Consider the following 22,777-nt stretch of genomic DNA (forward strand, 5'->3'; position numbering starts at 1 on the left):
TTACACGGAGTGACAAATCCCAATCTCGATTCGTGCCAACCCAACAGACACTTTCGGAGATACCTGTAGTGAACCTTTATAGCCACCCAGTTACGTTGTGACGTTTGGCACACCCAAAGCACTCCTACGGTATCCGGGAGTTGCACAATCTCATGGTCTAAGGAAATGATACTTGATATTAGAAAAGCTTTAGCAAACGAACTACACGATCTTTGTGCTAGGCTTAGGATTGGGTCTTGTCCATCACATCATTCTCCTAATGATGTGATCCCGTTATCAACGACATCCAATGTCCATGGTTAGGAAACCGTAACCATCTATTGATCAACGAGCTAGTCAACTAGAGGCTTACTAGGGACATGGTGTTGTCTATGTATCCACACGTGTATCTGAGTTTCCTATCGATACAATTCTAGCATGGATAATAAACGATTATCATGAACAATGAAATATATAATAATAACTAATTTATTATTGCCTCTAGGGCATATTTCCAACAGGGATTGGAGTGTGCAAACGCAATTGGAGACACAGACACAGAGATTTTGGCGTGGTTCTGATAGGTGGTGCTATCATACATCGACGTTGATGGAGACTTCAACCCACGAAGGGTAACTGTTGCGCGAGTCCACAAAGGGCTCCACCCACAAAGGGTCCACGAAGAAGCAACCTTGTCTATCCCACCATGGCCATCGCCCACGAAGGATTTGCCTCACTTGGGTAGATCTTCACGAAGTAGGCGATCTTATTTCCCTTACAAACTCCTTGGTTCAACTCCACAATCTTGACGGAGGCTCCCAAGTGACACCTAACCAATCTAGGAGACACCACTCTCCAAAAGGTAATAGATGGTGGGTTGATGATGAACTCCTTGCTCTTGTGCTTCAAATGATAGTCTCCCCAACACTCAGCTCTCTCTCACATATTTGGATATGATGGAAAGATGATTTGAGCAAAAAGCAACTTGAGAATGCTAGAGATCAAGATTCTTGTGGTTGGATTGGAATATTTAGGTCTCAACACGTGGGTAAGTGGTTCTCTCTCAGAAAATGAATGTTGGAACTGTAGGCACGTTCAGATGGCTCTCTCCACAAATGGAGGATGGGTGGAGGGGTCTATATAGCCTCCACACAAAATCTAGCCGTTACACATAATTCACCGAACTCGGTGGGACCGAATCGAGAAACTCGGTCAGACCGATATGGTTCAAAATGTGAACATTAGAGTTTTTGATGGGACCGATATGATCAACTCGGTGGGACCGATTGTGTTAGGGTTAGAGCATAACGTAATCTCGGTGAGACCGATTTCTGTAATAGGCAAACAGATAGTTGGTCAGGCAAACTCGGTGGGACCGATCGCTCATTTCGGTGAGACCAAAACGTTACGAAAAGGAAACAGAGAGTTTGCATTGCGAACTCGGTGAGACCGATTGCTCATCTTGGTTAGACCGAAACATTACAAAGGGAAATAGAGAGTTTGCAATCCCATCTTGGTGAGACCGAGATCCCTATCGATGAGACCGAACTGATTATGATTTCTGGTAGTGGCTATGTCAGGTGAACTCGATGGCGCTGGATAGATCAAATCGGTGGGGCCGAGTTTGAATTTAGGTTTGGGACATATGTGGAAATGAGAAAGTGGTTGAGGGTTTTAAAGCATATCACTAAGCACTTTGAGCAAACAAGTCATTAAGCAACACCTCATCCTTTGTTGATAGTATTAGCTTTCCTATGGACTCAATGTGATCTTGGATTACTAAAATGAAAATGTAGAGTTTTGAACTTTTACCAATCTTTGTCCTTAGCTTCTTGAAGGGGTTCCACATCCTCTTGTCCATGCCACGCCTTTATTGAACGTTCTGAAATATACTAGATAAAAGTATTACTCCAACAAAAGATATGTTGACATTAATTACCAAAATCATCCAGGATGCACTTATGCTTTCACCGCAAAATAAGCGTATATTAAATAACCATCTATATACGATAGCGGACTGATAAGAGCATTTCTAATAGAGCCGCTATATCCTTTCCCGAAAAATAACCATATATCAAATAATCGCCGATCATCTCTAGCAGAGCCGCTATATCCATCCGACCCGCTAAATAATCATCTATTTTTATCAAATAACCGCCGATACACAGTACTGAGCCGATAAGAGCATCTCTAGCAGAGCCGCTATATTTGTTCAACCTGCAAAATAATCGTATATGATATATTCACCAATATAAGGTAGCAGAGCCGCTATATCCGTATAGCCCGCTAAATAACCGTATATCAAATAACCACCGGTATACGGTACTGAGCCGATAAGAGCATCTCTAGCAGAGCCGCTATATCCGCTCGGCCCGCAAAATAATCGTATATCAAATAATCGCTGATATACGATACCGAGCAATAAGTGAGCATCTCTAACAGAGCTACCATATCCGCTCGACCCGCAAAATAACCGTTGATATATGGTACTAGGCTGATAAGAGCATCTCTAGCTGAGTCGCTATATCCGCCCGACCTGTAAAATAATAGTATATCCCCGTAAAATAAACCGTTATCAAATAACCGATATACGACACTGGTTCTATAAGAGTATCTATAGCAGAGCCGCTATATCCGCCTGACCCACAAAATAACCGTTGATATACGGTACTGGACCGATAAAAGCATATCCAGCAGAGCCGCTATATCCGCCCCGCACATAAAATAACTGTTTACTGTATCAAATAATCATCGATATACAATACTGGGCCGATAACAACGTCTATAGCAGAGTCACTATATCCGCCGGACCAGCAAAATAATCGCCGATGAACGGTATTAACCTACTTGGTAGAAAAAGGCCCGAACATCCTTTTTTGCAGGAAGCTCTAAAAATCACCCGACAACCCTCAAATCTTTAGTTTTCCCTTCCTCCTTTGTGGTTTCCTCTATCCCACATGCGTCTTAGCGTGAGAGAAATTTCAACGCGCGTCCGCTATTCTGCCACCCCCTCCCAAATCTCCGACGACTTTTGCTTCCTCCGGCCATTTACACGCCATCGAGCTTCGCCCGTCCTCGTTGCCTCTCCTTCACCAAGATTAGAGCTCGGGGGCACCATTTCTTGCCACATCTTCTTCACCAAGATTAGAGCTCGGGGAGCGCCATTTCTTGCCACGGGCGGGCTGGCTGCAGCCACCGTCACCATAGATCCGATTGGAAGTTTTGATGGATGCCGTGTTGTGGGCAGATCCGGTTGCTCTGGGAAAGATTAAGCAACTGCCGTCCGCGCGAGCCGTTGCGAGGCAAGGGGAATTAGGGAAGGCAACAATTGCGGTGGAGATGAAGGGGGCTGCGGCAGTTGTGCTTTCGGCCGACCGTGGGGGGAAGAGGGTCGCAACTGCTTTGAGCCGGTAAAAGCTAAGATTTCCATCTTTTCTACCGTCTCTTCAAATTGTCTGATGGGCGAATTTTGATATGGTCGCGAATTTATTTTCGTAGACATATGATATTTGGAATTCATTCTCGTCGTCGGAGTCAGGTGATCTCAACATAAAGGAGACGCTTTTTGATGATGATGCCGAGCATCTCCTCTTGTTGCATCTCGTCGACAAATTGAAAGCTGGCAAGAAGAAGAATAAGCACCGCGGATCTATGGTCGATCGACTTTGCATTTCATGCAACTGAGCTCTCGGTCAGAAGTTGCTCATAAAAGACTAGTTTGCCTAGGTGTCGACCTATCGGCTCATCTCTTCCGTAGGTGTTATCGAATGTGTAGGCCTTTTTTGTTCGCATTGTGGGAGCTCGGGAGAAAAAATGTCAGTTCTTCACTCGCTAGATAATTGTCGCCGGTTTGCTAGGATTTAGTGCATACCAAAAAATATCGACGGCAATCCGAGTGATAGCATATGACATTTCGATAGATCTCACGGATGAGTATATTCGCATCAGAGAAGGTACCATGCTAAGTGTGCGGGCATGCTTGGGAGCGTGGATTGCATGCATTGGAATGGGAAGAACTACCCAAAGGCTTGGGGTCAGGCAGTACACCGGCCATCAACTCAAACCAACTATTGTGCTCAAAGTTGTGGCTGTTGGAAATATGCCCTAGAGGCAATAATAAAAGCATTATTATTATATTTCCTTGTTCGTGATAATTGTTTTTATTCATGCTATAATTGTGTTATCCGGAAATCGTAATACATGTGTGAATAATAGACACCAACATGTCCCTAGTAAGCCTCTAGTTGACTAGCTCGTTGATCAACAGATAGTCATGGTTTCCTGACTATGGACATTGGATGTCATTGATAACGGGATCACAATTAGGAGAATGATGTGATGGACAAGACCCAATCCTAAACATAGCACAAGATCGTATAGTTCGTTTGCTAGAGTTTTTCCAATGTCAAGTATCCTTTCCTTAGACCATGAGATCGTGTAACTCCCGGATACCGTAGGAGTGCTTTGGGTGTACCAAACGTCACAACGTAATTGGGTGACTATAAAGGTATACTACGGGTATCTCCGAAAGTGTCTGTTGGGTTGACACGGATCAAGACTGGGATTTGTCACTCCGTATGACGGAGAGGTATCACTGGGCCCACTCGGTAATGCATCATCATTATGAGCTCAAAGTGACCAAGTGTCTGGTCACGGGATCATGCATTACGGTACGAGTAAAGTGACTTGCCGGTAACGAGATTGAACGAGGTATTGGGATACCGACGATCGAATCTCGGGCAAGTAACATACCGATTGACAAAGGGAATTGTATACGGGGTTGCTTGAATCCTCGACATCGTGGTTCATCCGATGAGATCATCGAGGAGCATGTGGGAGCCAACATGGGTATCCAGATCCCGCTGTTGGTTATTGACCGGAGAGCGATCTCGGTCATGTCTACATGTCTCCCGAACCCGTAGGGTCTACACACTTAAGGTTCGGTGACGCTAGGGTTGTAGGGATATGTATATGCAGTAACGCGAATGTTGTTCGGAGTCCCGGATGAGATCCCGGACGTCACGAGGAGTTCCGAAATGGTCCGGAGGTAAAGAATTATATATAGAAAGTGCTATTTCGGCCATCGGGACAAGTTTCGGGGTCATCGGTATTGTACCGGGACCACCGGAAGGGTCCCGGGGGTCCACCGGGTGGGGCCACCTGCCCCGGGGGGCCACATGGGCTGTAGGGTGTGCGCCTTGTCCTACATGGGCCAAGGGCACCAGCCCCAAGAGGCCCATGCGCCTAGGGTTTCAAGGAGGGAAGAGTCCCATAAGGGGAAGGCACCCCCTAGGTGCCTTGGGGGGGAGGGACTCCTCCCTTGGCCGCCTCCCCCCCTAGGCCCCCTATATATAGTGGGGGGAAGGGAGGACTTCTTACCTTTTGCCTTTGGTGCCTCCCTCTCCCTCTCCAACACATCCTCCTCCTCCATAGTGCTTAGCGAAGCCCTGCCGGAGTACTGCAGCTCCATCACCACCACGCCGTCGTGCTGCTGCTGGAGCCATCTTCCTCAACCTCTCCTTCCCCCTTACTGGATCAAGAAGGAGGAGACGTTACGCTGACCGTACGCGTGTTGAACGCGGAGGTGCCGTCCGTTCGGCGCTAGGATCTCTGGTGATTTGGATCACGTCGAGTACGCCTTCCTCATCCCCGTTCTTTGAACGCTTCCGCGCGTGATCTACAAAGGTATGTAGATGCAATCCGATCACTCGTTGCTAGATGAACTCCTAGATGGATCTTGGTGAAACCGTAGGAAAATTTTTGTTTTCTGCAACGTTCCCCAACAGTGGCTTCACACGACTTTTGGATCTGGCATTGCTTTTTTGGATTGCTGGGGTCTCTCAATGATATCAAATGTATTGCATAGGTCACACTTTTTTTGCACACCTAGCTAGTGAAAATGCTTCGGTTAGCAACTATACAGCCAGTGGGATATGATTATACCATGGCGTATTATCTTGTTGGCGTTATTTATCTTTCATGGGCAACATCTGTGAAGACAATTAGTATGCCGGTAGGAAAAAAACAAACTATTTTTGCCCGAGAGCAGGAAGCACGACGAAATGATATTGAGAGGATATTTGGTGTGTTGCAAGCTTGATTTGCCATTTTTCAAGGTCATGCTTGCTTATGGGATAAGAAATCCCTCTCAAATGTCATGACTGCATGTGTAATTCTACACAATATGTTCATCGAGGATGAGATGGATTTAAACTTAAAGTTTTCTATGACAATATTGGTAGTCGTGTCAAGCCTACCAGAAATCCATATGTGATCCATGCATTTCTTGAGACCTACCGGCAGATTGAAGACCGTGACAAACACAGGCAGCTACACAACGATCCCATCGAGTATCAGTGGCAAATGTACGGGCAATAGACTCCAATTTTATTAATTCGATCTATTTGTTTTCATGTGTGTTTTGAACATTTTTTTAATTCTGGACCATTTGTTATTGTAATAATTTTGAATTGTATGATGTTAAAACATTTAAGTTTTGTATGTATTGTTGTTTTTATTTGAGTTATATACCTAAATTCATGATTTGTGGTACGGATTTGCAGCACCATGCGCTGTCGGGCCGAACAGATGCCGTGAGACTCGATGAACTACGAAAATCATATATTGCAGTAATGTTGCACGAGATTCGTGAACTATATGAACAATTCACTAGGCTCCAGTCGAGCCTCATTGGTCGGGAAGCAAATGAAGGTGATCATTGACATTCAAAGCAAACAAGTGAGCTTAGAAGACGATGCTTATAGCTATCACGCGCTAGCCAACGGTGGCTCGGACGGTTGAATTTCATTATGGCACGCCCAAATTGTTGAATTGTAATTTATTTTGCTTTGATTGTTGAGTTTGTGATGAATTTGTGCTATATGATTAACGTGCATGAATTTACTTGAATTTGAGGATTTTGACATGAGAAGTGTGGTTGTTTGCAGGACTTTTGAGGGGCTGTCCAGGGTCACCACGAGGCATGTTCACGGATGTTTAGGGGCTGGATTTCCCAGTCGGGCTATACATGCTCTACTAATTAATAAATCCCTTTTTGTAAAAACAATAGTACTCCCTCTGTCCTAAAATATAAGAATGATTTTTACACTATGCTAGTATAAAAAATGTTCTTATATTTTAGGACGGAGGGAGTAATTAATAAATCTCATTTTTGATTAAAAAAACTCACTGTACTATTGCTCAATACAAACCGGGCGAGCACCCAAAATTTCTGTGTAAAATTCGCGCCCGCGGGTCTTCCCTCCAAAATTCTGCCAGAGCGCGCGCGGAAGCACACCTGCCGCCCGCCCACAATTTAGCCAGGTCAGCGATCCGCGTCGAAACGCATCCAGCCCGTCCATCCCAACAGCGGCGAACGGCTGATATCGATTGACGTCATCGATCCGCGGCACCACCCCTTCGCCAATCAGCTCTCGCCTCTCCCATCTATAAAATTCCCCGCCCCCCTCCCCGTCTTCCCACATCTCATCTGCAATCCCCACAACTCCCACACATCCTCCGGCGAAACCAAACCCCAGCCCGCCGCACCGTCAGCACCCATGGCGCCCAAGGCCGAGAAGAAGCCGGCGGCGAAGAAGCCCGCGGAGGAGGAGCCCGCGGCGGAGAAGGCGGAAAAGACGCCCGCCGGGAAGAAGCCCAAGGCGGAGAAGCGGCTGCCGGCGGGGAAGTCCGCCGCCAAGGAGGGCGGCGACAAGAAGGGCAAGAAGAAGGCCAAGAAGAGCGTGGAGACGTACAAGATCTACATCTTCAAGGTGCTGAAGCAGGTTCACCCCGACATCGGCATCTCCTCCAAGGCCATGTCCATCATGAACTCCTTCATCAACGACATCTTCGAGAAGCTCGCCGGCGAGGCCGCCAAGCTGGCGCGGTACAACAAGAAGCCCACCATCACGTCCCGGGAGATCCAGACCTCCGTCCGCCTCGTCCTCCCCGGCGAGCTCGCCAAGCACGCCGTCTCCGAGGGCACCAAGGCCGTCACCAAGTTCACCTCCTCGTAGAGTGCTCCTGCTCCTGTGTCTCGTAGTTAGCTGTCCGGGTGTGTTTGTGGCCGTGTAATCGTGTAAGAATCGCACCGCGATGTTTCTGGATCTCGAGAAATAGTAACGGTGCCTGCCTCAATGTTCGGTACTACATGTTCGTCGTAATTTCTTCTCGTCTTGTGATCTTGATTCACGAAGCAAGTGTCCATCCTTCTAATTTCCATGGGGATTCAGACTCTGCTTTTCCTTTGCGGGAGAAGTGAATTTCTCTCGGCGGTTCTGCTTCGCCGTTGAATTTGCTAGAACGGTACGCGATCTTCGCCGTTGAATTTCGTGAATAAGAAATGACAAATCAATTGGCGGGAAGTTCACTCGCTCCTTAGATCAATTGTTATCTCTCTTCAAATCGGGAGGGAGAAGTTGTTCATGATCTCTTCAAATCGTGTCCGCGCCAACCGCAGTTCTGAAATTTCTGCTTGACGGATCCGACCGAAACTGTTTCAGGGATAGGATTTCTGTTCCATTACTATTTTGTTTTTACAGTTTTTCTAAAGCACTATATTTGTTTGCGCTTTGACTGATAGAAACCGTGCTATGCTTCATGTCCTAATCGCACATTCATTTTTTGTACTGGCAGTAGTATTCAGGCAATTTCTCTTGGTGGTGCAGTTCAGGCATTGCTTTGTACTTGTACGGTGCTAATTCAGAGGGTGCGCTGTATGCTCTATGATTTTTTGTCTAGTAATTGCCTGAAGAATTTATCCTGGCAGCTTTCAGAATGGAGAAACTCATGCCATTTAGGCCTTGTACAAGGGAAGGTGCTTAAAGAAATAAACCAGACTTTTTTTAAACATCAGTGCTTATTTGTACTAAGCATCTTTAACTAAGCGTCTTTTCTGTATAAATAGGCACCGGTGCTTCAGAAAAACCCGGTTTATTTTTCTAAGCATCTCTCTAAGCACCTCCCATTGTACTATATGTCAAGGGCTTTCAGAAGTGCCATCCTGCTAACACATGCCTCTGAGAACCAACTGAAACAACATATATTGCCTCTGCGCCATGTTGCCACATACTGAACCAACAGCACTATGAGAATATGCAATCTTCAAGTGTGTGCGCTTCGTACTTTCTGCTAACGGAAAACAATCTATGAAAATATGCGATCTTCAGCAATCGATCCCATCATGTACTGTCAGTAATATCAGCATATGTTACGAGTTCCAGTGCTATGTGCCTGGCTTCTGCTGCAGCTGTTCAATTTCAGTTCCAGGTCTGCCAAGAATTCGACCTTGGTTCATCCCAGATCTAGCTCAATTTCCATACATAAATTTTTAAACAAGCAAGAACTCACGATTCACTTTTAAAGAAGATAGAGAAGATAGATGCCATAGATACAAGCCTTTATTTCCAGCCGAAAAAACACCAGACGGCTTTGTATCAAAACAGCAAAAGAAGAAATGTTGCTGTGTTTATTTTGATTATCATGCACTCGGTATGTTCCCAAACAAGAATTAGTGAACGTATCAACAACACGGGGCCAAGATGAATGTAAGAGTACCGGTAACAAGCTGGTTCATCCATCACGTGATTAAATCCACTGCAGTGTTCACTACCTGGATGCAAGCGCAACAAGCTTACAATGGCCGTTGCTTTCCAAGACAAAATTATATCAGTAACTAGAGCCACCACTGCACATGCTTCGCTCTATTTACATCATCGCATGACGCATCATGACGTAGATCCTTTGCTGCCCGTAGTCATGAAAGATTCACCGCATCCACACTCCCCTTTCGAGTTCGGATTTATGAACACAAACTCTGACCTGCAACACACGCCACCATCAGTAACCAACAAGAGGTAGGCCAATGGAGGTCGAAAACAAGCATGTTCTGCACAGAAACTAGAGACCACACCTCAGTGGATCGTCGACGAAGTCCATCTTGGTGCCGATCACATGCATCAGGGCCTTGGGGTCAATCAGCACTTTCACACCCTTCTCTTCAACAAGCTCATCGAACTTCCCTTTTTCTTCTGAACAAGGAGAGATTCTTTTTTAGCATGGACAGCAGAAAACAAACGATGGAAAATGTAGAAGCTAGTTCAATCTGCACAATAATAGGATGATGGTACAGTGATATTTATTCTTGTCTTGGGAAATCTTAGGCTCAAAAGATTGGTCTATCTATGGATAACACCAGTACCCCATTAATCTGTACCAACATCTGACTAATGCTACAGTTGATATGCATTCTTGGTTTGGGAAATTAAGCTCAATAGATTGATTTATTTATTAAAAAGTAATGTGTTCCATGCTGGGCACCTAGATTGCACCTATGCGGATACACGTATCCGTATCGGGGCGGTATGGATACGTAAATATGTCATTTCTGAAAAGTGCCAATACAGGTCTAAGTTTGACTATTTTTGAAAAATAATATATAAAAATATGTTAACAATTAAGCATCAAGTCATTTAGCATATATTTAGCCAGTGCAGTCCAGTATCTTCTTATCCATGATTCCAACAAAAGCAAGAACCAACAGCCAAACAGTAGCAGCAATTTAGCAAACATAAAAGTTCAGTTAGAGAGAAAGGGAGGAAGAGGAAATCAGCAGCCTTCCATTAGATAGAATTCTACAGGAGAGTGGGGGGAAGGGGAGCTGGAGGACCGGGGAAAGAAGCCCACCACCGGCACCACTAATTTGTAGCATATATTTAGGGGAGCCTGAGAGGTATTGGGGACATATCGAGAAAGAATCTGTATCGGATACGGTATTCAATACAGATATACTGGTTGCTGGAAGTATCGGTGTTTTCTTGCTGGGCACGGCTCACTAATCTGTACCAACATCTGAACAAGGCTGCATAATTGTACATAAGGGCAAGGCTTTTTATGACACAGGCCGGGCAAAAACATTAGATCGGCGAACTAATAATCGGAGAAATTGTTCAACCAGATGTTACTAAGAAAACTGAAAATGGTATGAGTTGAACAGCGCGGCCTACATATCAAACGAAAGTTCAGAATACTAAACATCATGGCTTGGCCATAAACATAACAAACATTTTAGCAAACAAAATATACAGCATGGAACCCTGCATATTAGATGTTGGAGGATGGAGGCAGGGCTAAGCAATATAGCGACGATTCCAAATATTAACTTACAAATATGAATGTTCACTTCCTCTCCTCTGGCACTTATACAACAATCTCAAGAAATGGTATACCAACGAGAGATTACCTGACAAATTAATTCACTAAGTTTGGTGATATTATCTGGCCATTTAATTCACAATGTTTGGCCAGCTTATGTGGCCATTAAACTCACTAGGTTTAGACAGATTATCTGGCAATTTAATTCACTAGGTTTGGCGCGTAAATTGCTGTAACATTGAAGAGTTTCTGCATGATATTTTGCAAGATGCAAAGCGCTTCATGCCTCTGAAATGCTGAACTAATTAACTTGAAACTCATGCGTTGGAGCAGCAACACCGGGCAATAGGACATGCAATTTTAACGTATGAATATGTTCACCTTCCCCCCTCTGAAACTTGTACCGCGATCTTACTAAATGGCATGTGAGGATTAATTTATCAGGCCAGTTAATCATTAGGCTCGCTGTATATATCTCTGTAAAATTGCACAGTTCTCCGAATAATTCTTTGCAAGATGCAGAGCTTGGTATCTCCATTGCTCTAAAATACCGAACCACCAGCAACAAGGGAATCTCAACATGAAACCAATACGCTGGAAACGCGAAGCTAGCATACCGGCGTAATTGAGCGTGTAGGACAGGCCGTTGCAGCCGCGCGCCTTGACGCCAAGGCGCAGGTAGGGCCGCTGCCTGAGGTCGAGGAGGTGGCGCACCCTGGCCGCCGCGGCCTCCGTCAGGGTGAGCGCCTGCTTCCGGGCCGCGGCCCCCGCCCTCTGCCCCGCGGCCCTCAACGCGGACGACGACATGGTTCGCCGGCGCGGCGGCAGGCACGCACGATTCGTCTCGGCAGGAAGAGCCTTGCACGGCAGGATTACGCCGGGGCGTCCCGGATCTCCCCCCTCCTGGCGCGCCTGCTCTCCTTCCGAGGCCTCCGATCGAGGGGGCCGGCGGCAGCGGCGCGGCTGGATCGGCGGTGCCGGGGCGCGCTGGCGTGGAGCCGTAATCCCCTTTCGACGAATGGACGGACGAATTTGGGATGGACGGAGGCGTCTGGAAACTGCTCAGGTTATTGGTTCCTCTGGGCCAGACCCATTCGGCCCATCAACTTGGATTTAGTCTTTTTTTAGCTGCTTGTCACTTTATAGTTTTTCTTGGATTCTCGATTTTTCTAGTCTCTCTTCAACATTTCTTTCGTGCCAGAAATTCATAGAAAAAAAACCCTTCGGCAACCGGCTTAAATATTACTCCCTTCATTTTAGTGGATACAGTATAAGGCACACATACATTTTAAAAATCAATGTTTGACCATCAGTTTAACAAACAAAATGTGAGTTACATGTGGCAAAAGTTATATCATTGAATTCATATTTGAAGAATTTATGGTATAATTTTGAAGTCACATAATTTATATATTACCAGTATAATTGATGATCAAAGTTAAACACTGAAATACATGAACGCCTTGTCCATTGGAATGGAGGGAGTAACTTCGGCCAAAGCACTTTGGTACTCATGCATGTCGATGATGGTGTGCTCGATGAAGTTGCTCAGATCCTTGGGTGTAACATGAAGGACTTCCTCCAAACATACCCCCCCCCCCCCCCCACACACACGGCGGTCGTGTGAGAAGATCAAGCAATCAAGGTAGACGCCTTCACCCCATCCCAAGGTAGACATATACCTCCCTAGTTGGCGGTAGAATTGTGCTAATCAACGCGGTCCTTGATGCCCTTCTAGTGTATGTGATGAAGGCGGTGGAGCTTCATCCATCTGTCGGTAAAGCGATGCACACATTTCACCGCTCCTTTCTTTGGCAAATGTTGAGCGGGTGTCAGGGGCTCAACACCTTGTTGCCTGGAGGGTCCGTTTGCCACTAAAGGAGGAGGGTGGCCTTGTCGTTCGCTCCATTGCCACCCACAATGAGTGCCTCCTCCTCAGGTTGTTGCACCATCTCCACTCTGTCCATTGGGAGGGTGGAGGGGTGACTCCGCCGGCTTGGGGATGATATCCCTATCTTGCTACCCTGTCGTTGGCCACCATCGTGATGACACGTTGGCATCCATGTTCATGTTGCTCTGTCGTTAGCACCTTTGGAAGCACAAGAACAATGTCATTTTCAACCCGGCACCGTTCTGTTAAAAAAACTCGCAAGTGCCTTCGCTCCCGCGTGTTAAGAAGCTATGCTAGGATGACGTGACCTTCTGGCAACCACGTCTACCACACGGCATTGGCATGATGATTTCAACTTGATCGTGCCTTCGCTCCCGCGTCCTAAGAAGCTTTGCCTACATGACATGAGTACATGACCCTTTGGCAATCACGACGCCGTTCACACGCAAGTGGATACCCTCGCGCCCGCTTGCGACCCCCCTCCCCATACTTTGTCCTCTTAACAGGAGGCTGAGCGACAATTGTAAATTCATGTTTGGACAATTTTATTCGCCTTTGATTTCCTTCTTGGTTTAGAGTACGCATGTAGTGATATGCATAAATAACGTTTTGTATCTGGTCATTTCTTACCTAAGCGCCCCCTCCCCACCCCACACCTCAAGTTGGGATGACAGGGATTTTAGGGAAAAAAGATGTCCCATTGACAAGTGATTCCCACAATTTGGAGACAGCCAATATGACGACCCTGAGCTTGCACATCATCTCATCAGCCTCCTCCATATGCATATGTGGTGTGTTCCGTACGCGTTATAGAGGCTGCCAATATAGCGACTCTGATAGAGTTGCTCAAAGTGAGAGAATTTACCCGGGTTGAAACTGATGCACCATAGACACAGTGTTTAATACTCCCTCCGTTTTCATGGTTTTAGTTCAAGTTCCGTTTCAAAAATAAGTAACAGAACTTGAACTAAAAGCACGACACTTATTTTGGAACGGAGGTAGTACTACTTGCCAATTACATTACATCTGTAAATATGAATCAGCAAACAAGCACCCCTGGAACTTCCGTTTTGCCGCTGCCGAAAAACAATAATATAGGTGTTCAGGCTTCAAACATCGAAGGTGACGGATCACTAAAGCAATCGTCAGGTTTGCCAAACAGCAGGCAGGGGGTAAAGATGACCCGCAAAAAACCCCCCCTAAGATATGTAGTTTACTGCAGGCATAGCATCAAATGAAAAGTAAACAGTGTCGGTGGAAAATGCATCTCCTGCTATCTGATTGTGAAGCTCTTGAGTATCACATCAACGATCATGAATTCATCGAGTCTGGGAGCTACTGCTGAAACAGAATTGGTCAGTACAGCAAGCTCGGGTTTTCGCCACAGACAAGAATGCTATGCCTGCAGACAAGAATGCAGGCGAAATTCACATTACCTGGGTGACTAGGCAAGGAGTGAGACTTCGAAACCCAGCTGAATTACCCAAACATCCTGGTGTTAGGCCCTGGGCGACTTCTCAATTAAAGCAAAATATTTAGGTGCCAGTTTGCTGTCAAAGAAAATGCAGAAGGATACTGGTGTTGCTGTTCAAGTATTACTTTATGGGGAATCAATAAACCATGTATTTTCAACTTGTTCAGATGACTGCAATTGAGCGCCTTGCATTTCAACATTGTGTCACTGTCATACATATAATGCCAATGGCCCTTGAAAATCTGGTATGGAGGTTTACTGACTTGATTTTAATATAATCAGTGCTGCCAAACTGAAATAGCCATGCTCAGTCACATTTCTCAGACATACAAATATTGGCTATATTATCTGCTAAGAGGTCCACACATGCAACAAACACAAATTAGTGTAAATTGCTTACTGTTTGCGTTTGTAGTGCTTGTCACCGAAACCTGATGTGTCAGACCAACAAGAAACTGACACGATCCATCATCGCTCCTGCTCTGCTTTTAGCCAAGGATATTCTATATTGCATGTCAACACAGCATGCTTATTACAAGAGTGCTCCTATAAGCAGCATGTACAGTCTTTCTAACTAAATCACTGCCAAGTCTCGGACATCACTGTTCTAGGGAAGACCCTGCATACATATGTGACTGCATTCCATATTAAGCAACTTATGTTTTTTCGTCTTGTGGAATTGCGTCCATATGCTCTGATAGTAGAATGCCTCAAAATCACCGAATCACATCACATCGGGTCATCAAGTGCATTTGGTATCAAGGTTGCAAAGTTGAGGTCCTGACATCCAAATGTGCATGGACACTTCAAATCTTTGTTATCCATCACAAATGAATGCAACAGAAAAGCACGGATGCTCTACCAATAATCATTGCATGAACATTGGCCACCCTCGAAATGATGAAATCGGGTTCTGTCTCTTACAATCACTAATCGGTTATAAACACCAGAAAATACCTTCGTGAAATTGTGGCAATCTACACAAACACGGAGATTCTTTGCCAGTCGTATTGGTCTGCGTTGTGGCATCACAAGAAGTGCAAAAGCAATTGCTAGCTTCTCACTGTGATAGGTCAGGGCACATTCCTTCCCCTCTGAATCCAAATCATGCAACTCAGATGACACATTTGGAACATAACCAGCAATTCTTAAATGTCTGTTTATCTCATCAAGCTTCCCGTAAATCTCAGTCTTTCTTGGATGTGAATCATCGTCTGCAATAAATTCATGGAGCTCACCGTTAAGCTCTACTGTTGTGCAGCCAGGAGTAGTTTGGATTCCATTCTCCTTCATCAACTTCCTAACTTCCGCTACCTTTATCCAATCCCCAACTGCCGCATAGGTATTTAACAGGAGAACATAATCTCCAGCTTGCTGCGCTTTCAGTTCAATTAGATGACTAATGACCTTCTCTCCAAGATCAACATGACCATGAACCCGGCATGCACCAAGAAGAGTTCGCCAAATCGTTGCATCAGGTGCAACCTTCATCTCTTCAACCACAAGGTGGTATGCCTCATCAAGTAACCCTGCACGGCCCATTAGATCAACAATGCACCCATAATGGCGAACATTTGGCATCATCTGATACTCACAGCGCATCATATCAAAAAACCTGAAACCCTCATCAACCAACCCGCTATGGCTGCATGCAGAGAGCACACCAGTAAAAGTCTGCGCATCAGGAGCAACATCTGATCTACCCATTTCCTCAAATGCCGAGATAGCATCCTCCCCGAAGCCATTTGCTGCGAATCCTGAGATCATCGCACTCCATGTGACCACACTCTTCCGAGGAGTCTCACAGAAAACCTGGTACGCCTTCTCCACACACCCGCACCTCGTGTACATCGTGATCAACGAGTTGCGCACCTTCAGCTCACCACCATAACCATGTTCCACCGCGTACTCCCAGATCTTCTCCCCGAAGTCGAGCGCGCCCAGGCTCGTGCATGCCTGGAGGAGTAGAATGCAGGTCACCTCATCTGGCCCCGCCCCACCCTCACCTTTCCTCATCTCATCGAACAGCCACAGCGTATCCTTCGTCCTCTTATTCCTCGCATAGCAAGTGATCAGAACGTTCCACGCGACGGCGTCCCTGACAAGCATTTCGTCAAACACCTTACGTGCGCTGTCCCCGGCACCGCAGGTAGCGTAGGAGCGCATCAACGAGGTGGCCAGGAGGGCGTCGCGGAGGTGGCCCTCGGCCACGACGTTGGCGTGCAGCTGGCGCGCGTGGGCGAGGGTGCGGCAGGGCTTGAGGATGATGGCCAGGGAGAAGGCGTTCCCGCGGCGCCCGAGGCCGCGCATGCGGCGGAGGAAGCCGAGGGCGTCGGGCTCCGAGAGGGAGCGGAGGATGGAGTTGCAGCAGAAGGTGGAGGGGACGGAGGCCGGGGTGAGGTGGTGGTGGAGGACGGCGAGCGCGCGGAGGGGCGGGAGGGAGGCGGCCGCGAGGGAGAGGAACGCGGAGGCGGCGGCGGGTGCGAGGGGGAGGGCGCCCGTGCGGAGCAGGTGCGCGTGGAGCTGGAGGAGGCGGCGCGCGGGGAGAGGCGATGCCGAGGCGAGGAGCGCGGCGGCGGCGGCGGACGGGGAGGGGGAGGGGACGGGGCGGAGGGCGCGCGACAGACGCGGCGCCAGTGCCATGGGCGGCAGTGGCACGAGAGGGCGGGAGTGACGGCGTCGTTCAATTTTTGCGTCCACGGATAAATGAGAAATCATGGATTCGTATTTAAAGTTTGGACCCCGATAAATCCCGAACGTTTGGATTTTAAGCATGTCATTCCGAACATTTTTCATGAAAACTTTAACCGACGCGGGATGACAAACATGACAATTTTGCCAACCTCGTGTGAACTAAAGTTGCCATGAAAAAAGATCAGGCTGCCATGCTTAAAATTCGAACGTTCGAAATTTATTATTTTTGTAAAGTTTGTGGTTATTTATGTTGACACCATGATTTCGACAAAGTAAAAAACATTAGCTGTTTGGAGGATGGTGACGGGTTGGTTTTGTTTTATGAATGTGTATGATACTTTGATTTGTGTATGTAACTATGTATGTAAACTTGTCATTTGTGTATGACTGTATGATTTTGTCTAAGTTTTTTTGTTTTTGATGATGCTAAGAGTAGCAGATGAACTAACTTTATAGTCATGATTTGCATGGGCTGAACATGCATGGCAAATAAATACCTGGTTGTTGCATTTTGATGTGTGATTGTATGGATGCAACCACATATTTTGTGTGTGATTATACTAACGAAAGAGGGAAAATATCTTTATACACACACACACACACACACACACTGGTGCATGGATTAAAAGTATCTTTTAGCACTCTTTTGAATTTCAACGATTTTGTTCAATTGTGCTTGTACCATACGTCGTCTTGCACTGTGAAAGCACTGGTGCACAACAAAAGTTGCTCCATTTGGCTTCAATCGATGTGATCTTGATTGGTTCCTTTCAAAAATATATTTTTCTAAACAACAAAGGAAAAAACAAGTTTTCTTCTTCCTCGGATGGTTAACGTTAGAAAGACACGAGAAATATCGAAAACCCGGTGAAAACCATGTCAAAACCTTCTACTAAAAGTGGCCAAATATCGGGCCACCATCGGGCCCTATCCCAAGGTTCGGCAGGGACTTGTGGGTGGTTTTTGGGTGAAAGTTCTATTGGTCGGCGAGAGTCGATGCTGGAGACGACAGCGCCTAGGGCATTGTTCTTCCTTCTTGAAGGCGTCTCAGACTCCAAGTAGCGGACATGTTGGCGGTGGAGGTCCACTTCAGGCGGCGGCACCTTTTTTGTTTTTATCTCTTTCTTTTTCCTTTTTTGTGGTCATTGTTGGGTTTTTAGATTGACTGTCCCTTAATCAATCAAGTTGTTGTGTGGTTTTGGTTTTCGGCCTGGTTTTACTTATAAACCAAGCCAACTATATTCTTCTTTATGAAATCGCAGGAACCCTACCCTCTTGATGAGGTATCGTAATAAACATTGATTACTAAATGATGACTACCATTATGTTCATTTAGCATACCACAGTCAGAAGTTCGAATTTAGATTCAAATTCAAATTCAGACACATGCATGATACCACATCAGTTCTTTTCATTTTATCTCTTCATTCACCTCCAGCAAATCATCATCTACGTGCCTACCCGTTCCCATACACGCATGGGAGATCAATGGGAGCAAGCACTTCCAATCAGCGATACAATCAACCAACCAATGGGGCTGAACACAGGTTTTTTTCTCGCATAGGCGAGGCTCAGTTCTTGAGCTCCGGGAGCAGCAGCCCACCGGCGTGCATCTGCTTGTACATCCACTGCCAGTTCTCCGGCCTCACCTCCCCGCCGAGGGCCCTGACCACCGACCCGCCACTGCACACACCGACCTTGCAGCACTCCTCCAGGGGGAGCCCTTTCACCAGCCCGTACAGGAACCCGCTCGCAAACAAGTCGCCCGCACCGGTGGCATCCACCGCGTTGCTCTCCCCGATGGCCGGCACCTGAACCACCTACATGCACAGATCATTTGGCTCAACTCTACAAGCTGAATCAGGCTCAACTACTGCTAGCATCTCTCTTTTGCTTCTAGGGAAATATACATGCTGGTTAGCATCGGCACTCTACTGCTTGGCTGTCAATGGGCAGAAGATAGGAAGAACATTGTTGATGCTTTTGATGCTTGACTCTCACCTGCTTGCCATGTTTTGCGATGCACCCCTTTGAAGCGAGAGTCACAACGGCCCATTTGCAGTGCTTGGACAAGAATGCAAGCGCATCCTCTGGATCATATGTCAGCCCTCCCCTGCACATATAGATGAATATCAGATGCATAAGAAATTAAGAATAAGGGAATGAAAGAAGGCCATGTACAGTTTGCTGCAGAAAGAAAGAAAACGAATTTGCTTTTCAGTTTGAATTTACCCCATCTATTTTTTCCCTACATAAATACAATGATTTATAATAGTAGAGAAAATCACCCTATGATCTCCCTAGCTTCATCCTCATTGGCGAAACAAAGGTCAATGTTGCCTGTCTCCAACAGGGCAATTAGTTGTGACTTATAGTCACGAACCATCTGCACGAATGAGATAAACCGAAGAAACTAAATCTGACTGTTTTTGCAAATTAAAATCAACTGAGCAATGGGCTCGTTAAAGATGTAGCCAAACCTCAAAACTAGCCAAATCTAATGATACCGAGAGACCTTCTTGTTTTGCAACCCTGATAGCCTCAATAATCTGAGCGAGGTTTTGTTGTGCATATCTCACAACCAGCCACTGCATCACATCAGTACCCAATGATGAAAAAGATATCCAGGTTAGACATACATTTTACAGAATTTGCTTTCAGGGCAGCAATATATGAAGGAACATGCGTGCACAGATTGTAGAGGAAAAGGAAGCCACCTTGGAGCCTTGGAAGTCCTCCTTAGTGAACTCATTGGCCTGTCACATGGACAAATGTGAATCAAGATTAGGATTGTTAAGAGAAAATAGCTATATACTACTACTAACATTTAAGACTGAGTCAAACAACGGGTTACCTGGAGCTTGACTGCACTAGATAGGCATGGGCGCATGGTGCGATTGCCACTTGCATCAACCAAGCATGCACACTATAATGGTACTCTTTTCAGCCTTGTCCACTAAGTAGCAAAATAAGGGGAATAACATAAAGTTGGCTTTGGAATTTAGACTACCTGTGCAGTGTGCCCCTTTTTTGCCCTTAGTCTTGTGAGATCTACGCCACTAAAGCTCATGTTGTTGACAAACAAAATGCCCTGGTCATCATCTCCACGAGCTCCAATTATTCCAGTTGATATCCCAAAACCAGCTGAGAGACCCCGAACTGTGTTGGCAACACTACCACCAGCCATAGTTCTTACTGGAGAGGGGTCGTCATGGGAAGGAAGGATAAGGGCATTCACTTCATTCAGAATATGATCCAACTCCTCAAAAGATACCTGTGATCGCAATACAATTGTCAAATAAATTCATGACATAACAAATGAATGTAAGGTTCACAATCCCCATATAGGAATGCCATATCAGTTACTCCCTCAGTCTCTTTTTAAATGTTTTTACACACAGCCAATCCACGACTCTTAAGAAATAGTGCATGATGTAGAGTCGTAAATAGGAAAAAAAAGGACAAATACACTGTTCTTCAGTCTATTTATTATAAGAAGTGAATGAATGTTGACTACAAACACTATATCTTCACTTTTCAATTTTCATTATCAAGTTTGCCTATAAACTGTTTTTCATGTGAAAGTGCTTTTGCGCTGCGGGATACTACTTCCTAAACCAATATGCTTTTCTCTTGGACTTGTACTAAAACAACAAGAAGGTTGTTGACAAGGTTTAATTTTTGCAGGGTAAATTTGACAAGGCTTCAGCAAGGTGAGTTGTAGAATCACCTAGCTCAGTCCCTCAGTAAGACAGGAGATGATTTGATAGGTGGAGTGAGTGTGATTAATACAAATTAGCCGTCTCAACTGAAACTTCACGGGCATCATGTGTTAAAAGGGATAATAAAATCCCATAATTTAGAGAAAATACATATGTCAAAGTTAGCAAATTAAAGACGAAGATGGAATCTCAGAATCGTGAAATTATGGTTTCCTAATGAGTAAGTACCATATTCTAGAGAGGACAACAGGACTCGGCAGCTGCGCATTAAAATGTTCTGAATGTCTGCGTCTTAAAATGATGTATCAAGGTCATCAAAAGCAGACTCTGCTTCATTTCTCTCAAGAACCTCTTTTCTGTGTTCACAATTGAAACTGGAGTTGAAACATGAGAATGAGACACTATAACTATCGATATATTCTGACAAGATGTTGAGCCGGCAACTATATGTTGTGTAAAACGGAAGGTCAAGAACACTAGGCGATAGTGACAAGGGGAGGTCTGGTACAAAATATGTACCAACCCCAAGACCTAAATGAAATAACCTAGTCAGTGGACCAATCAGGTTGTACGACATGAAGCCTTGTTTGACAATTCCAGAAGTGTGCAGGCCAAACCATAAACAAGCCTTTCAACAATGAAAGCAACACAACACATAATGTATTGTGTATCTGAATCTACCCAAAGTAGTGCTTTACTATTTTTATTTGAATTCAATGCAGGGAAGACTACAGTGGTATGGGAGGGGGAGAATCTGCACTGAGCTAACCCCCAAAGCCAAAACTAGCAAGTCAAACGCTTTGAGGAATACTGAAGAATCTCTGACGCCCACATAACAAAGAAGGGCACAAAAATAACAAAGAGAATCACAAAAATGTACGGGGAAGCCCGCTGATTTTTAAGCAGGCGAACAGTTCAGTAAGATGAACTTTTTGACAGAGAAAAGGGGGAATTCTGCAATAGAGAGTGAAGGATATCACACGATATTGTTTCAGGGACAGGAGATCCAAATATCACATGGCCGGCAGCTAGGAACAGCAAGAAACGTATGGTGCGGCGCAGTTTTCTTCTGAGAGTGAGCAGAGTTCTTTTAGGCTGAACCCACGGGAGTTGCAGGAGCACATGGCGATCCACCGGCAGCTCAATAATTGGAGACAAAGCGAGGCGGCAGTCCGTCTCGGCGTACGTACTCTAGCGAGATGAATCACGGCGGTGTGCACAAAGCGTTGGGGAGAGGGAAGGGTCAGGGTGGACCTGCTGCGAGCCGCCGCGGTCGCCGGGGACGCGGTCGAGGAGGGACCAGTCGACGCGTGCGACGTGGTCGATCAGCGCCGACACCTGCAGCCCCACCACCGCCGGCGGGTCCGCCTTGCCGGCCTGGGGGGAGGGAGGAAGAAGCTGCTGCTGCTGCTGCTGCTGCTGCTCTGCCTCGGCGCCCATGGTTTCCTCTCCGGGGCTCCTTGGGTCCGCGGCCCTCCTCCCTCCGCGCCCACCGGCCTTGGTGGTGGGAAGGGTCGCCGCCGGCGTGTGAGTGGCGCTGTGCGGCGGGGGCGGTCGGAGTCTGTTGGAACCTGGAAGGAAAGATGGGTTCTCCCTGTTTTATAGAGCAAGGAGGTGAGGACGAGGCTCGCGTGTCGCGTCACGATTAGACGGAGAAAATTAGATATTTGCCACATTCTTATTTCGAGCTCAAATGCACCTAATAATAAAAAAATGACAAATACCCTAAAAATGACAAATAAATTTAAGAAAAGACTTTTTTCGCAGAAAACATTGTTAAATGTTCTATGTGCCTGTAAATTTCCATGAAAAAACATTATTGATGCTCTGGGCAAAAAGAAATACTACAAAAAGACTATTTTT

The 22,777-nt window shown here is 45.9% G+C and overlaps 4 protein-coding genes across 6 annotated transcripts; 1 reads left to right on the plus strand and 3 right to left on the minus strand.

Moving 5' to 3' along the window:
- Window positions 1-7,454: 7,454 nt before the first annotated feature.
- Window positions 7,455-8,130, plus strand: LOC125530760 (histone H2B.1). The gene has a single exon (XM_048695161.2). It carries the CDS (start codon window positions 7,539-7,541, stop codon window positions 7,995-7,997), a length of 459 nt encoding a protein of 152 aa, XP_048551118.2. The 5' UTR covers window positions 7,455-7,538; the 3' UTR covers window positions 7,998-8,130.
- A 1,300-nt stretch (window positions 8,131-9,430) lies between these two features.
- LOC125530759 (iron-sulfur assembly protein IscA-like 1, mitochondrial) lies at window positions 9,431-12,182 on the minus strand. The gene is made up of 3 exons (XM_048695160.2): window positions 11,751-12,182; window positions 9,893-10,010; window positions 9,431-9,801 (listed from the first exon to the last, which is right to left on the minus strand). Exons 1-3 carry the CDS (start codon window positions 11,938-11,940, stop codon window positions 9,708-9,710), a joined length of 402 nt encoding a protein of 133 aa, XP_048551117.1. The 5' UTR covers window positions 11,941-12,182; the 3' UTR covers window positions 9,431-9,707.
- Window positions 12,183-13,863: 1,681 nt separating this feature from the next.
- On the minus strand, window positions 13,864-17,160 carry LOC147974640 (Pentatricopeptide repeat (PPR) superfamily protein). 3 transcript variants are annotated; one of them, XM_087517638.1, is made up of 3 exons: window positions 14,899-17,160; window positions 14,461-14,790; window positions 13,865-14,362 (listed from the first exon to the last, which is right to left on the minus strand). In XM_087517638.1, exon 1 carries the CDS (start codon window positions 17,139-17,141, stop codon window positions 15,357-15,359), a length of 1,785 nt encoding a protein of 594 aa, XP_087373764.1. In that variant the 5' UTR covers window positions 17,142-17,160; the 3' UTR covers window positions 13,865-14,362; window positions 14,461-14,790; window positions 14,899-15,356. The 3 variants fall into 3 exon arrangements, with proteins under 3 accessions (XP_087373763.1, XP_087373764.1, XP_087373762.1); XM_087517637.1 differs by having other exon boundaries at window positions 13,864-14,365; window positions 14,461-17,160; XM_087517636.1 differs by having other exon boundaries at window positions 14,461-17,160.
- Window positions 17,161-18,583: 1,423 nt separating this feature from the next.
- LOC125530761 (pfkB-like carbohydrate kinase family protein) lies at window positions 18,584-22,500 on the minus strand. The gene is made up of 8 exons (XM_048695162.2): window positions 22,169-22,500; window positions 20,203-20,466; window positions 20,047-20,118; window positions 19,910-19,948; window positions 19,673-19,780; window positions 19,481-19,578; window positions 19,194-19,305; window positions 18,584-19,012 (listed from the first exon to the last, which is right to left on the minus strand). Exons 1-8 carry the CDS (start codon window positions 22,352-22,354, stop codon window positions 18,764-18,766), a joined length of 1,128 nt encoding a protein of 375 aa, XP_048551119.2. The 5' UTR covers window positions 22,355-22,500; the 3' UTR covers window positions 18,584-18,763.
- Between the last annotated feature and the right edge of the window lie 277 nt (window positions 22,501-22,777).

This window comes from Triticum urartu, chromosome 4A, assembly GCF_056163025.1.
Source record: "Triticum urartu cultivar PI428250 chromosome 4A, HENAU_Tu73, whole genome shotgun sequence".
NCBI lineage: Eukaryota > Viridiplantae > Streptophyta > Magnoliopsida > Poales > Poaceae > Triticum > Triticum urartu.